Genomic DNA, 17,294 nt, shown 5'->3' on the forward strand with positions numbered 1-17,294 from the left:
CTTCATAGAACACACTACACCGGGGAAAGGCTGTCTAAAATGGGATTCACATCAGAAACTTGCTTGCACTGCTCACAAAGTAGTCCGGACACATATATCCACGCCACATGGCACTGCCCACCCATGAAACACTTTTGGGAAGATGTCACTGAATCCCTATCCCACCTCCTGGGCTGTCGCATCCCATTATCCCATTCACTCTGTCTACTGGGCGATTTATCAACACTCAATATAAATAACAAACAAAAGGATACTCCTCTTAGCTCTAGCCATTGCCAAGAAAACTATCTCCTTGAACTGGAAATCCAGAAACACTATTCATGTAACACTGGAAAAATCTGCTCACAGAATACATCTCCCTAGAATATTTTTCACCTCCTTACAACTGTGCAGAAACATTGTGCAGTAATAAATTGATGGGATGATGTTTTCATTATTATTATTTTATTATTACTATTATTATTATTATTATTATTAGTGTTGTTGTTTTCATTATTTTTATCACTATTTATATCAGAGAAACATTGAGCAGTAATAAATTGATGGGATGATGTTTTCATTATTATTATTTTATTATTACTATTATTATTATTATTATTATTAGTGTTGTTGTTTTCATTATTTTTATCACCATTTATATCAGAGAAACATTGAGCAGTAATAAATTGATGGGATGATGTTTTGTATGGACGGTAACGGTTTAATGAAGACTATATCATTGAATATACATAATCAAAAGTGTATAAATATAAATAAATTAAAACTGCACCCAACAAATTCCACTCATGTTTTTAATGCACCGCATGTTGATTTTAATGCACCATACCCTTCTTTTAATGCACCATGATGTCTATAATGTTGCCTTGAATGGAGAGGAGGAAAAAAAATGTTTTTACATATAGAATAAAGAAATATGCATGTTACATAAACAAAATTCTAATTTTAAATAGCTTATTGGATATAGATTTTCCATGTTTTTTCAACAATCAATTAATAGTCTTCTTATGCATATAATAGTTTTGCCATCATTCAATTTATATCATCGAACCTGTATGAGTGTCTTCTGCTGAACACAAAAGAAGATATTCTGAAGAATGTGTGACCAATGTGTGTAATCCAGTCCCTGATTTCCATAGTATTTTTCCACGTGTACTATGAAAGTCAGTCACTACCAGCAACTGTTTGTTTACCATCATTCTTCAAAACCTCTTTTTTTCGTGTTCAACAGAAGTAAACTCATACAGGTAAATGTCAACACTAGAGGACTGATGTGCTGCTGGCTTTAATGCATTTGTCTGTATGCGTCTGTAGGGCCGCTGGCAGACGCAGATGCAGCAGTTGAGGGATATGGGCATCCAGGATGAGGAGGTCGCACTGCGAGCACTAACAGCCACAAACGGAGATCTGCAGGCCGCTCTCGAGCTCATCTTCGCTGCAGGAGGAGGACTTTGACGTGTCTGTTTAGCCTTTAGATGGTTGTGGAATGACCAAGATTGGCAGCTGACTGTTAAGCACATATCTGCCTTTGCCTTAAACACCTGCTTTGTTTTTTTTATTTACTATTTGACTAAATAAAGTTTAATTATAGAATGCAGTATTTTAGATGTCTAATTTGTCAAAGATAAACTGTATTTGAGTTGTAGTAGACGTACATGATTGAATGTAATTGCACTATTTGAGCACTAGGTGGCAAAGTAAGATAATATAAGAGTATAGCCATGAGCCTTATGTCATAGTGTTAAAAGTAAACTACCAACTTATATTAAAAATTCAAATGAATTTAATAAATAATAAAAAAAATATATAATACTTAAATTAATCTCCCCCCTCCCCCAAATCTCATACTTATGAGTTTTCAATGTTTTTTAAATTACAAAAATATATATAAATAATTTAAAAAAACTTGTAAATACTGCAAACACACATGTATATACACTGCCGCTCAAAAGTTTGGAATCAGTAAGATTTTTAATGGTTTTTAAAGACGTTTCTTATGCTCATCAAGGCTGCATTTATTTGAATTAAAAGTAAAGTAATATTGTGAAATATTATTTACATTTAAAATATAATTTATTCCTGTGATACAAAGCTAAATTTTCAGCATCATTACTCCAGTCTTCAGTGATCCTTCAAAAATCATTCTAATATGCTGATTTATTATAAATGTTGAAAACTAAGACTGGGGTAACAGTTGATGAAAATTCAGCTTTGCATCACAGGAATAAATTATATTTGAAAGTATATACAAATAAAAACCATTTTTTATATATATATATTGTAAACACATTTAGCAGTTATACTGTTTTTTTTCTGTATTTTTGATCTAATAAATGCAGCCTTGATGAAGAGACTTCTTTAAAAAAACATTACAAGTCTTACTGATCCCAAATTTTTGAGCGGAAAAGCTCAAAATATAGAGAGGGTGAAATATGCTACACATATTTGCAAGCTTCATTCAACCATAATATGTCTGTTTCCTCTTGCATTGTAAAATCAAGCGCTTTAGTGCAGGTTCATTTAAAACAAGCATCCTAATCAAGCTGACTTAACACGAACAGAAGGAGCTCTGCTCCTTGAGCCGATCCATCCAGTAATAGAGCCTATCAGATACAAGCGCTGCTCTTATCTCACTGTCAGCCTGACAAAGACTCAGTAAATCTGTCTGGTGTTTTATAGTTTTGTAAAGCAGCAGCTGAGAGACTTCACTGCAGTCCTTCACAACAGCCTCTAACTACATGCATCACTTTTAACAGAGCTGTTCGTGAACCAGAAGTCACTTTTCTTTTCTTTTTTTACACAGGACAACTGTCTAAACACAGCTGCCCTTTACTTTCACACTCACACTCTCACACACACACACACACACACACACACACACACACACACACACACACGCACCTTTATGTGACAGTCGCTGTCGTGACAAAGACACCAGACAAATGTGTATTAGTAACAGGATAAAGTGAACTTATAATCAGTCTGTTTAGATTCAGATTCAGTTTAAACAGCATTCAGCCACAGCCTTTTTCATTTATAAATAAACATAACCTATATATTGTATCTTCAGGAGCGTTGCTATGGAGACCATTTTTTATGACATGGCACATCAGCAGTCAGCTCTTTACATGAAATCCATGACATTTTTTAGAATAGTGTCATCATATGCTTGAGTGAACATCTGTAATTTCTGAATGAAACACTATTAAGACTCACACACTTGAGTTCTGTACTGCATTCATCTGGGTCTGGATGAGTTCATCACATGGCATGTATTTCATCTTCATAACACATTTGAAAGGCAGATAATTAATACATGACAGTGAACATCAAACAACACATGCACTTTATATGGTAAGTATATTCATGTATATATATATATATATAGAGAGAGAGAGAGAGAGAGAGAGAGAGAGAGATTGTGCTTTTACATAAGTGTTCTGAGCTTGACAAAGATATCTTATAGGCATAGGCATTTTACTAAAAGAGCCCCTTTAGAACGTTTTGGCATCCCTTTGCGACGGTGAATCGAAAGTTTTTTTTTTTTTTTTTATATATATAAATATTGATATTCGCTCTCCAGAGAATCTTTCTGTACTGGTTTGGTTCGCAAAAAATCCAAAATACCCAAAAATTTCACCAGGCTCACAATCGAATTTTGTCCGGCGTCAGCTAAGGATTTCCACGACATAAGACACTTGAGCCCGCGACTGATGGTTTAGGACTAATGAGTAATTCCGTACTTTTGATCGCTGTAGCGCCACTTTCAGGCCGATTGGGGCAAGCCTTGATGACGTTGTCGGCGGTGTGAGTACTACAATCATTCCAAGTTTTAAGTCTCCGTGACTTAAAGGAGAACTCCGGTGTGATTTTGACCTAAAGTGTATTGAATCATGATACCAAGTGTGAACGTACCTTGCATATCTCATCTCGGTTTGTGTCCTGCAGTCCGAAATCTGGGGTCAGTTAGCCGATGCTCACAACAGGTTGTCAATGAGAGTCCATAGGGCATCGAAGAAGCCATGTAAATAAATCACTGTTTTACGCCATTTACGAGGCACAAAGTAGCTCCACACTTCATTGGTAGACTTCCAAGGGCCCTGACATTTAAAACGAGACATTGAGAACTCAGAAAAAGCACCGGTAGTTTATTTACAAGAAGATTTATACAGACAGTACCTGGAAGAGAAAATCCGGTCGCCGCCATCCTGAACTTAGTCACGATAAGTCGAGTGTCCAGCACCAAGGAATTTATCAGGTTATCAACTTATCAGGTTGTAGTTTCCTTCGTGCTCGACACTCGAGTTATCATGACTAAATTTAAGATGGCGGTGACCGGTCTGTTCCTGGTGGAAAATGTCTGTATAAATCTACTTGTAAATAAACTACCGGTGCTTTTTCTGAGTTCTCAATGTCTCGTTTTAAATGTCAGGGCCCTTGGAAGTCTACCAATGAAGTGTGGAGCTACTTTGTGCCTCGTAAATGGCGTAAAACAGTGATTTATTTACATGGCTTCTTTGATGCCCTATTGACTCTCATTGACAACCTGTTGTGAGCATCGGCTAACTGACCCCAGATTTCGGACAGCTGGACACAAACCGAGATGAGATATGCAAGGTACGTTCACACTCGGTATCATGATTCAATACACTTTAGGTCAATATCACACCGGAGTTCTCCTTTAAAGTTTTGGTCTGCACATTGAGTTAACCATTCTAACAATTACAATAGGGTTTTTAGCACTACGCCCTAGAGATAAAAACACAAAGCCTCCAACTAAAACGGATCAGGCAGACTAAACTGTAAGTCGCAGAGACTTGAAACTGTAAGGGATTGTAGTACTCACACCATCTACAACGTCATCAAAGCTCGCCCCAATCGGCCTGACAGGGGCGATACAGCAATCAAAAGTAAAAAAAAGCTTATAACTCCTAGGCCGTTAGTCACAAGCTTAAGTGTCTACATCATTGGAAACCTTGACTCACGATGGACAAAATGCATGCCTTAAATTCGATTGTCAATTTTCGGGTACTTTGGATTTTTGAAAAAGCTACTTTTGTGAACTAGTCCTAGGTTTTTCGCCTGACCAGAACCAAACAAGTGCAGAAAGATTCTCTAGAGTGTGAATATCAATAATTAACAAAAAAAAGTTGAACTTTCAACTCACCGTCACAAAGAGTCGGGAAAATCATGAGCTCAAATGAAAAAAAAAAAATAATGTGGCCACTTGGTGGTGCTATAAGAGGGAATAAAACATAAAAATGGCTATAACTATGCATTCATTTGTCCAATCACAATGAAAATTGGTATGCAGTGTCTTTATGTACACAAGTGTACCATTGTCCATTTGTGTAAAAAAAACATGGTTGCCATTGGCCAATGAAGTTTGAGAACCTATTAGACACGGTTAACAGGGGTTGGTCAGAACGAAACTCACTGGGCAAGTTTGACTTAAGGTTCTTTGAGAAATTTGAAAGAAATAGGGTTGTACACATTTTTCAAGAGTGTAAATGATTGTATACTGAGCGTTTTTTCACACATACACACAGTATTCATATCATATCATAGACCTCCTCATTCTGGACAACTTTGCCTCTAACCACTGCTGTCAATCAAATTGTTTGTTAAATAATAGAGAATATGTTACAAAAAACAAACAAACAAAAAAAAAACTATACTTTAGTCCTAGTTTTTCACTCTCGAAAAACCCTGCAGTACAATTCTCTGGACTCAATAATTATCAAAAAAAAAAAAAAAAAAAAAACTGCATTTTTGCATTTGGACAGTTATAACAGGGTTAGGTTTTATTTGAAATCTAAATATTTTGAAACATTACAAATGTCTTTGTCAATTTTGACCCATTTAATGGGACCTTGATGAACATACATGTTAAAAAAAATCATTAACATGAACTGACAATGACTGATTTTATTTTCATTAACTAAAATTAACAAAGATGAATAAATAAATGTAATACATTAACTAACATTAACTAATAAAAAATTATTCTAAAGTGTTACCAAAACATTTTTACTGACTCCAAACGTTTGCACGTGTTTAATATAGTACAGCAGAGATTGTCTCTTCACTGTCTGATGTGGATTGTGGATGAAATCCTCCAGTAATTCTCCCGCCTGCAGAGGGAATCAAACACAGACAGAACGAAAAAACAACCAGAAAAAAAAAAAAAAAAAAAACACACTTGGATATATTTGCTTGTCTACTAGTAAATCACGTCTTTCATTGCCGTTTGTTTCCTATGTGACTGTCCTTTATTTTCACACGTTGATCCACCCATACAGGCTTAACTAGAAAAGTGAGAAAACTTCCTGTGCAACAGACTGTTTTTAATAATACAATGCATCCGGTGATTAAAACAGATTTCACAACACAAACCACTGTTTTGATAAGGTTTCGTAACTGATGAACTCACTTCATGGGATTTGTGTCACTTGAAAGGGAGTGTAAATTCACATTGATAACTTCCTTGTAAAGTAGCTTCTGTGTTTACACAACCAACAGTATATAAAAGCTCAACAGATTTATATGGGCCGTAAAACACACTTAGTTAATAGTGGTGAGTGAGAGTCTGAATTAATGCTGCACATCCTGAAGACCAGAGACAATCCCGATGAAAATCAGCTCCTCCCTTAATTCAAATGTTGCTATAGTGACAGATAATGTCAGGGTATTTATATTGATCATTTGACAAAGAAACAGCTTTGCATTTTAAAAAAAATGTTGCCTGTTAATGTCTTTTCAACAATTCATTTTTACAGTAGTCAATACTTCATCTACAGTTGAATTTGAGAGAACATGAAATATTAAAGGGGTCATATGATGTTGCTAAAAAGAGCATTATTTTGTGTATTTGTTGTAATGCAATGTGTTTATGCCGTTTGAGGTTCAAAAAACGTTATTTTATACATACTGTACATTATAGTTGCTCCTCTCTGCCCCACCTTTCTAAAAAGCTTAGATTTTTACAAAACTCATTGTTGATGGAAACCGAGGTGTTCTTTGAATTTCCAGCTATACGGTGTGTTGTGATTGGCCGAATACCGAAGTGTGTGACGGAAATGTTACACCCCTTACCATGCTTTCTCGGCTCGACGAGACAGAAACAATAAAACCCATTATAAACAAGGCATTTGTTAAACATAAAACCGCATCATGTCTGCATTTGCGATCGTAGAATGATAAACAAGCACTACTCTACACTGCTCAAAACTTGCGTTTGAATAGTCAGTACTGAATTCTTTAAATATGAAAACGTACTTACAGGCCATTAATCAGGCGCAGACTGTCCTTGCAACATTGGAATTGCCCCAGTTTATAGCCTTAACCCTTTGTGTACAGCTGGCATTGTAAGCTGCTCTCCCAGGTTCAGGAAACAGTCCTCCGTGAAATGTGCATCACCCACTCAAATATTTGCACTGTACTGTTCTGTTCAGTGTTGTAAATTTAACTTAATCACTGATTTCTAGTTGTGTCCTCATTTGGAAGGCCAAACAAAGTGCTTTCGCTTTCGCAATGAAACACACTGTGTCTCTACAACATGGCGGCTGCAACAATACAACAGCTGGTAAAAGTTACGCCTTCTTTCTTGCCATATACATATGGGCAGTGTTATGCAAATCTACTCACCCCATGAAGTGGACAAGTGGGGGCATGTTTGAACGAGCCGTTTTAGGGAGGTGTGGTTGAGTCTTAATTTTTATAATAAATATCTCTTAGGTTTTAAGACTTTAACCTTTGCAACTTTACAGATCTTATCTATGCAAAAACAGCTTGTAACACTCAAAAGACAAAGGAAAACAAGAAACCACATCGTACGACCCCTTTAAGCAACATCTAACAAGCTAGAGAGATGATATTTAAAACAGCATGATTGTGGGTGAAGCATTTCTTATACAACAGCTCAATAAGCATGTAATTAATATCAGATAACTTACGTTTCAGATGAGAATGGCCAGGTAGATTGTATATTTCTCTCTGCCAATAAAAGAAGATCCAAAAGAAGCCAAAGAATCAAGTATTGTATTGTAACCGCTGTATGTGAAAAATCCTTTTCACGCTAAAGGTTTGGTAAAATAAAAAGTTAACAGCAAAACAAGGAGACAAAGTGTGTAGAAACCGTAAAATAGATGAAAAGAACACTTTTTTTTAACATAAATTCAAATATTCCTGATGTCTGAGAAAAATATAGGATGCCAAAAGACAAAAGATACCAGAAAAAATAATAATAATATAACAAAAAACACTATATAACCATGCATAGGAGAATGGCACAAAAACTTGCTGTTTATATCCCAAGATATAAGCATTAATTGACAGAACTGCACACCTGGTTAAGTTAGACCCATAAACTTTATTTCTCAGAATCTCAAAGCCTCTACGTCCCCAAACAATACATTCAGTATATACATTTGGCGAGAGGAACTGTACAGATATGTTAGTGCATACATGGAAGAAAATGTACACAAACCCATTTCAGACATTTGAAAAACTACACACACACACACACACACACACACACACACACACACACACACACACACACACACACACACACACACACACACACACACACACACACACACACACACACACACACACACACACACACACACACACACACTCACTCTCTCACATACCTCCTTTACTAGTACTCATGTCAGCATGGGTTGAGAAATGCAGACACAGATGCAGACGCATTTCTCCACAGAGATGAGTGGAAAGGAAGCAACTGACAACATTAAAGCCAACAGAGATTCACTCTCCTCCATTGCTCTCCCTCATCCTTCAGTCTTCATATCGGTCCTCTTTTCACTTGTTCCCCTGATATACACGCATTTAATTTTACTCTTCTGCCATTCTCGACACATTCAGAATCTCCCAGCATTTCATTCTCTTCAAAACAACTGTCTAACATGCCTGATCTTGCCTGTTTGCCTATAATGAACAGAAATGTTACATTAAATCTGAATGTTTAATGACCGATGTCTTTTCAATTTCTTAAATGAAGCCCTAGAATAAATAAGTCCTAATTCTCAGATTTAACTTTCATCTTTGATTCCTTTTGAAAGCATCAGTTGGTGTTTTGGTGATTTTAGTAAAGGTGTAGTACATTGCTCAGAACTACAAACAAGACCAACACTCATAAAGTTTACAAAATTTTTGGTTTTCCGAAGAAGCTTTCAGTCAACAGTTCTAATCCCTCTGGTGCTCTTTGCGTGGCAAATATAAATACATTTCTTAGACTTAAATGACTTTTTTTCTTAAAGTTACTGCACTGATTCCTGTTGGGCGTCATTACAATCTGCACTGAGATCATTTACAAAAAGATATTCATATCTTCTAAGTCCTATAGTAATTTCAGACAGGTTTCTGAACAGATGAGGCTTTTTTACTCATCTCACACATCTAATACATTCATTTCCCCTTCGATTCTCTCTTTTCTCCTCTATAGTGTGGGAGTGTACTGACCTGTGCTCTCTGCTCTCTTATTAAAGCATAAGGAAGCATGTTTGTCCCAACTGACATCTAAAACAGCCTTTGTGTCTCTGCTATCTCTCCTGAGCCCGTCTGACAGAAACACAAATGCATTTCCAGGAAACACACATATGTGACGCTCCTCTTCTCTGAAACCTGGGGCAACACAGATGCTGAGAGCTGCTGTCTTCAGGTTTGTTTCAATAGGTACAGAATGATGGGAAAACACGTACACCAGTTTATAATGAGATGCTATGGAAAGCATTCACAGTTTGACATTTCAGTGTAATGGGATGAAGAACATACAGTACGCCGTGGTTCAGCGTCATGGAGAATTCAGTCGAAGAATAAATGCTGGAGTGTTAATGTATGACAGTTTGGATTTTCATGCTGATTAACAATTGAGGTCAAACGTTTACACGCCCCTTTCAGAATCTGCGAAATGTTAATTATTTGACCAAAATAAGAGGGATCATATGAAATGCATGTTATTATTTATTTTAGTACTGACCTGAATAAGACATTTCAAATAAAAAATGTTTACATACAGTCCACAAGAGAAAATAATAGTTGAGTTTATAAAAATGACCCCGTTCAAAAGTTTACATACACTTGATTCTTAGCACTGTGTTCTTACCTGAATGATTCACAGCTGTGTTTATTGGTTTTCCAGCATTTGTGTAGTTGAACCCTTTGTATTAAGAGCTGGGGGGTGAAAACTTGTGAAATTAAAGATCAGGGGATATTTAACTTATTAAATAAATAATGATGTCTTCTGGGAAACATGTAATTATCTTCTGTAGCCTCTGAAGGGGAGTACTAAATGAAAAAAAAATGATATTTAGGCAAAATAAGAAAAATGTACACATCTCCATTCTGTTCAAAAGTTTTCACACCTGTTTTCTGTAAGTTCTCTGAAAGAGGGATGCAAACTTTTGACCTCAACTGTACATCACTCCTTGTTAACTTTTGTAACCTTTGAAGGGAACTGTTCAGCCAAAAAAAAAAAAAAAAAGAGAGAAAGAAAATGCTGTCATTTACTCACCTTCCTATCATTTAAAACATTTTGCATCTTGATATGGCATATTTAAATGTGCATAAAGATTTGAGAGCTTTAAGTACATGTCCGTTTAGTCCATTAGCTTTGAGGTCTGTTTAGGATCAGTGCTTTTTTAAAGGAAATTAAAACTTTTATTCATTGAGGATGCATTAAATTGATCAAAAGTGTCAGTGAAGGCATTTATAATGTTACAAAAGATTTCCATTTAAAATAAATGCGGTTCTTTTTAACTTTCTATTCATCAAAGAATCCGGAAAAATAAAATGTATCCACAAGAATATTCAGCAGCACAACTGTTTTCAACATTGATAATAATCAGAAATGTTTCTTGAGCATCAAATCAACAAATCAATCAAAAGAAAATCTTACTAAGCCCAAGCTTTTGAATATCAGTGTATAACGTTAGTGTGCTAACATCTAAACACTGACCAAATTTACTTTCAGCAAATGGAATTCACTTTTAGTGGATGTTTTAGCATTATGATACCTATGATACTTTTTAACTCTCATTTTATGGAAAAGAAGACATTCAGCCAAAGTCATTCAGCAAAATAATGACATTAAGGTGAGCAAATGATGACAATTTTCATTTTTGGGGTGGAACTGTCCTATTAAGGGGAGAGGAAATGATACAGAAAAGATAGTCGTAGCACTGAAAACAACACAACACAAAGAATGAACGTAATCCAATCAAACAGGCTTTATGTCTGTACCACAACTGCATCATGGTTTTAACAAAGACACTGAGAGAGGAAAAAAGAAACAACAAAAAAGAAACTGGATGATGGCAAATGAGAGAAAACCGGAGGTCAGATGAAGGATCAGAAAAATCTGAGCTCTGATTGGCTGAACTGCTCTAAACGGTTTCCATGGCAAACAAAGTCCAATCAGAGTATTCAGATGGGAACAATCACAAAGAAACGTAAGGTCAGATATATGACACACACACACACACACACACACACATATAAACACCGGCCGAGAACATTGTCTTAGCTGGTCTAAAACATCAGCAATAGTATTATTGTTTTTTCTCCATAATAAATTACAGCCACTAAACATTCACTGAGAGCAGAACAACTCTGGAGCGTTCTCCATTTGTTTTCTTTTTTTAAACCATGCATTTACAGTATAAGGCATTAACCAAAGTCACTGGCATCACACAACAGCATAGAAATGAAGGTCTGATTGCGTTCGGGTAAAGAAGAAGCTATTCTCAAACCAAAAGGCAAAATTTGGTGGTAATTTGAGACAAGAAGAGTCAAACCAATCGATATCTGCAAACGTCACTGTACCTTATCGACCGGCGGATGGATGAACGAAATTGATTTTCTGAGGTAGACAATACAGGAATATTTCATTCTCCTTGGTCAAGATCATCCTACACTCTGGTGTATAAAGTGACTCTTTTGAATCATTAAATTAAAAGGTCCTTTTTCACGCTGATCTGCATAGCCGCCCAGTCCAAGTACACTTAAATGGCACCATCCATCTCTTCTCCTACGTTCTGCGCTATTACTGCTATTTTAAGGGACTTAATGAATCTGTCTGCGTAGCGATTACTCTTCACATCTGTGGGTCTAACGGGAAAATGCTGAATGCTCGAATTCAGTCTTCTGGGTTTTTCTTTTTTTTTTTTATGTATGATCTGAAAATGTTCATCTTTAATGATTAATTATTTCACCGAACCCAAGTGACTAACAATAATGCCACAAAAGGTCCAGACGATGAGGTTTTGGTACAGTACGACTCAGTTTGTTCATTTGTTGGTGGCGTTTTAATGCTCCAGAACGTCTAATGATTCACATGTCCAGAAATCGTTACTATAAACATCCGAATAGCAAAATCAGAGCGACGTTTCCACACGAACGGCGGGTTTCTGTACAGTGTGTAACAGATAAAGTGTGGGTGCAGGTCTAAGACTAAAGATCCACTTATGTCAGGAAAAGGGAGAAAATGGGTCATGGAGAAGGCATTTTGAAGGACGTATCGCTGCAGAGAAACTGCTTTCCTAGAGATGAGATAAATGAGGCTTCCAGGAGTCTCCCTTTTTGCCTTCAGGATCTCAGTAGCACTTGTAAACGCTGAATAAACGTCCTGGTTCTGCAGCGTTTCTGCCTCTATAGTGTCCGTATGGCCACGGGGTACAGCAGGGACATGTGCTCGGCCCCTTTGATGGGCAGTTTGCGGCTGGAGTAGAAGTGGATGATCTCGGGAACGCTGTCGAACAGGCAGCTGTTTTGACCCAGTACGTACTTATTGTCTTTGGTCCGGGAGAGCTTCATGTGCATGAAACCTTGACTGCTCCTGGACAGAGAAAGAGAGAGAGAAGAGGACATGTAGATGAAGATGGAGAGCAGGGAGCCATTTAATAAAGGTAGAGAAGCAGAGAGATGGAGGTTAATGGAAGAGGGGAGGAAAACAACCTGTGATTAGTTGTCAGACAGCAGCACTCTGGTTCAGTTCATTGGTAAACGCGTCACGCCTCGCAGTGAAATGTAGGGCTGGAGACAGGCGAGCTTTAATGAGCGCAGCCGTACAGCTTTTTAAATGCAGTCGGGTTTCGCTGGGGCTCTGAATGCAAAGCAAATTAAAAGCCAAGGACAGAGGGAAGCCACACACCTTGTGACATTCCACTGAAAATTAAGTATGGATATAATATTGCTTTGGTGCTAAAGACTGTGTGCTGTTATTAGTAGCGCTTATTGTTACTCCTATTAAGAGGCGAGGCTTTGAACAAAGGCCTAATCCTAAGAATTAAAGTGAGTCATATCTGGACACCAGAATGTTATAGACATTTAAGGCTCTTTTGATTTGGACTATCGAGTGATTTCTTCCCACCAGCTCAGAACACAATAAGAACCATGTAAACTACCTCAAATCAACCGCATAGGAATGCTCTGGACAAATAAAAGGAAATAAATAGTAAAACAAACACATTTTTAAAAATACAACTAAATAAAGGAAAATAAATAATTTAAATATTCAATTTACAAAATATATAATAAAAAAATAAGTACAATAAAAGAGTACAATAAAATATTAAAGTCAAATAAAAACAAAATACAATAAAATAAAAATATAAAATAAATAAAATAAAATGTCCCTATTATAGTAGGTGTCTTTAACTACTACAGTTAATGTCAAAAGTTAGCCTGCAAAATGTTAATTTTACCAAAATAAGAGGGATCATACAAACAGGTGTTGTTTTTTTATTTACTACTGACCTGAATAAGATATTTCACATAAAAGACGTTTACATACAGTCGACAAGAAAAAAAGATAGTTGAATTTATAAAATTGACCCTGTTCAAAAGTTTACATACACTTGAATATTAATACAGTGTTGTTACCTGAATGATCCACAGCTGTTTTTGTTTTCATTATTATTATTATATAGTTTGTTAGATAGTTGTTCATGAGTTCCTTGTTTGTCCTAACCAGTTAAATTGTCTGCTGTTCTTCAGAAAAATCCTTCAGGTCCCACAATTTTGTTGGTTTTCTGCCATTTTTGTGTATTTAAACCCTTTCCAACAATGACTGTATGATTTTGAGATCCATCTTTTCACACTGAAGACAACTGAGTCACTCATATGCAACTATTACAGAAGGTTCAAATGCTCACTGATGCTCCAGAAGGAAAAAAACATGCATTAAGGGGTGAGAAGTTTTTGAATTTGAAGATCAGGGTAAATTTAACTCATTTTGTCTTCTTGAAAACATGTAAATATATTCTGTAGCCTCTGAATGGCAGCACTAAATGAAAATATGATATTTAGGCAAAATTCTGTTATTCTGTTCAAAAGTTTTCACCCCCTTGGCTCTTAATGCATCGCTTTTCCTTCTTGAGCATCAGTGAGTGTTTGAACCTTCTGAAATAGTTGCATGAGAGTGGATCTCAAATTCATACATTCATTGTTGGAAAGGGTCCAAATACACAAAAATGCTGAAAAACCAAAGAATTTGTGGGACCTGAAGAGCAAGCAGTTTAACTGTTTAGGACAAACAAGGGAAACATGAACAACTATCATTAAACAAAAAACACAGCTGTGGATCATTCAGGTAACAACATAGTGTTAAGAATCAAGTGTATGTGAACTTTTGAACAAGGTCATTTTTATAAATTCAACTATTATTTTCTCTTGTGGACTATATGTAAACACCATTTATTTGAAATATCTTATTCAGTACTAAAATTTTGTATGATCCCTCTTATTATGGTAAACTAATTAATATTTTGCAGATTCTGCAAGGTGTATGTAAACTTTTGACCTCAACTGTATGTACTCCAGTCAAAACAATCAATTGAAAGGTATGATGTACTTATTGTGTTCCTGATGTATTGCAAAACACTTTCGCTGACAGAACGGTAAACAACTAAACGTGATGCTAGATTCTGCCACATGAACATATCCACATGATTTACTGCACAACGCAGATGTGCATGTTTTATACGACAAGATGAGCCAAAACAATTAATTGTAAGGTATGATGCACTTACTGTGTTCATGATGTATTGCAAAACACTTTTGCTGACAGAACAGTAAACAACTAAATGTAATGTTAGATTTTGGCACGTGAACATACCCTATGATTTACTGCACAATGCAGACGTGCATGTTTTATACGGTAAGATGAGCCATTTTCAGCACATTCTCTATGGCTAATGCAGGAGATTGTAGGATTTAGAGAGATGTGAGAGTATCAGAAAGTTGAGAAATGCTCGGCTTCATGAAAATGAGATGAAAGGACTGCAAATGGAATGGAATGGGTCTAATGAAAATCTGTGAAATGATTTTAAATACACCAATTTGAATAATACATTCAAAATTTTGTTGTTCCATTAATAAACCATTAACACCATTAACATTAACATCATTAAGCTCATAGTTATATACTCAAATAGCTACAAATATGAGATAATGTGCTTGTAAATGTTCAACTTATTAAACATTACATAATGATTAAATCATTATGTACAATAAAATGCTTGCAAATGATATTAAACTTTTGATTCATATATGATCATGCATTTTATAAATAAAATACAAATGAAAAGTTAATTAGTAAACATTTAAAACAAGCACATTATGATTTGAATATATGCAGTAAACTAATGATCTATTAAGCATTATATAATGTTTGTTAATGACATACTAAAGACATTTATTATAAAGTAATACCTAATTTCTTTGCATCTAGAATCAAATTATCCATCTCTCTCTCTTTATATAGATACACACACACACACACACACACACACACACACACACACACACACACACACACACACACACACACACATATACATACATACATACATACACACACATACATACATACATATATACATATACATATATATATATATATATATAAATAAATAAAAGTCTACTATTAAGAGTATCTAGTAAGAATCCTTCAATCAGAGTAATTATCTTTGCTATCATTAAATATAAATCAAGCACCCCACCCATCTTGGTTTAGGACTTCCATTGCTCTCTGGCTGATTAGCTGCCTTTCATTAACGACTCTTCATCATCATTAGAGAGATGAGAAAACATTTGAGCTGCACATACCCCTGAGAGCCTTCAGCATAGACACACACACAAACACACAAAACACACTGCAGCTAAAAGCATCTGAAAGCCCAGGACAAAAAGTGTGTCACTGATCACTCATCCAAACACACACACAGGTCTGAGGTCAGTGGAGATGCCTGGAAAAGCTTAAGCACATCAATATGGAAATTTCGGCACTAAAGATTGCTATTCTCTTCCTCTTAAGGATTTTATTTCGCTCTTATCGTATCAGCGACACGAACAGCGTGCAGGAAAGAGAGAGAGAGAGGCTTTGAAGCATTATAGAGACACCAAAGCCTTTGTGCTCTTATCAATGGATACTTCATCTTTTTTTTTTTTCTTTTAATCTATGGATTCGTTTCACTTTATAGATCTGAAAGGTTCACTGTGGCTCATGACAATGTCATGAATGTTCACTGATATGATTCACAGAGTGTACATGTATATTTGAATATACTGCATAACACTACATTCATAGCATTTGGCTCATTAACTGCATGAGTCACGTGTTGCTTGGCGAACCATAAGATTATACTTTTTTTTTAATTTTTATTTGTCCCTTTCTTTAAATGACTGTTCTGGGTTCAGTACACTTTAGGAACTATTGATGGCAACAGTGACATGTAGTTGATAACCACAGAAAATTATTTTTAAAAAGTCATGCACTTTTCAGTTAAAGGTTAGGAATTAAAAATATGTAATTTAATTGTTTATTTGTTTAGATTTATTTATTTCACCTTTGCATCATAGGAATAAATTATATTTTAAAGTATATTAAAACTGAAGGTGCAGAGGCACCTATTGAAACCGTTAGATTTCTTCTTCTTCTTCTTCCATTTCTTCTAGTCTTGAGTCTATGGCAGACCATAGAACCACTTGAGGGAAAGTTATGAAATTTGGCACACTGATAGAAGACAGTCTCAACATTAACCACAGCAAGTTTGGAGTCCTACCTGCACAGTGTCGGAGCAGTGCCACCTAGTGGTCAAAAGATTTGAAAAATGGCTATTTACTTCTGAATGCTTTGTGAATGCAGAGTCGAACCATACCCAATTTTTCCATGTCAGCCACTTTGAGTGTCAGCCATTTTGAATTTTGTCACAAATTGCCGTATTGTTACGAAAATCGCTGTGTGTCTTCGGCATCATGCCTTGAAGGTA

At 35.9% G+C, this 17,294-nt stretch overlaps 1 protein-coding gene across 3 annotated transcripts in view; it reads right to left on the reverse strand.

The window, feature by feature from the left end:
• Positions 1-8,348: 8,348 nt before the first annotated feature.
• LOC141345646 (SH2 domain-containing adapter protein F) overlaps positions 8,349-17,294 on the reverse strand; it is a 185,405-nt gene continuing 176,459 nt past the window's right edge. For all 3 annotated transcript variants that reach the window (XM_073850533.1, XM_073850531.1, XM_073850532.1), the window contains one exon: positions 8,349-12,859. In XM_073850533.1, coding sequence (XP_073706634.1) covers positions 12,673-12,859 — 187 coding nt within the window. In that variant the 3' untranslated portion in view covers positions 8,349-12,672. The remainder of the gene's footprint in view (positions 12,860-17,294) is intronic.

This window comes from Garra rufa, chromosome 11 (assembly GCF_049309525.1).
Source record: "Garra rufa chromosome 11, GarRuf1.0, whole genome shotgun sequence".
NCBI lineage: Eukaryota > Metazoa > Chordata > Actinopteri > Cypriniformes > Cyprinidae > Garra > Garra rufa.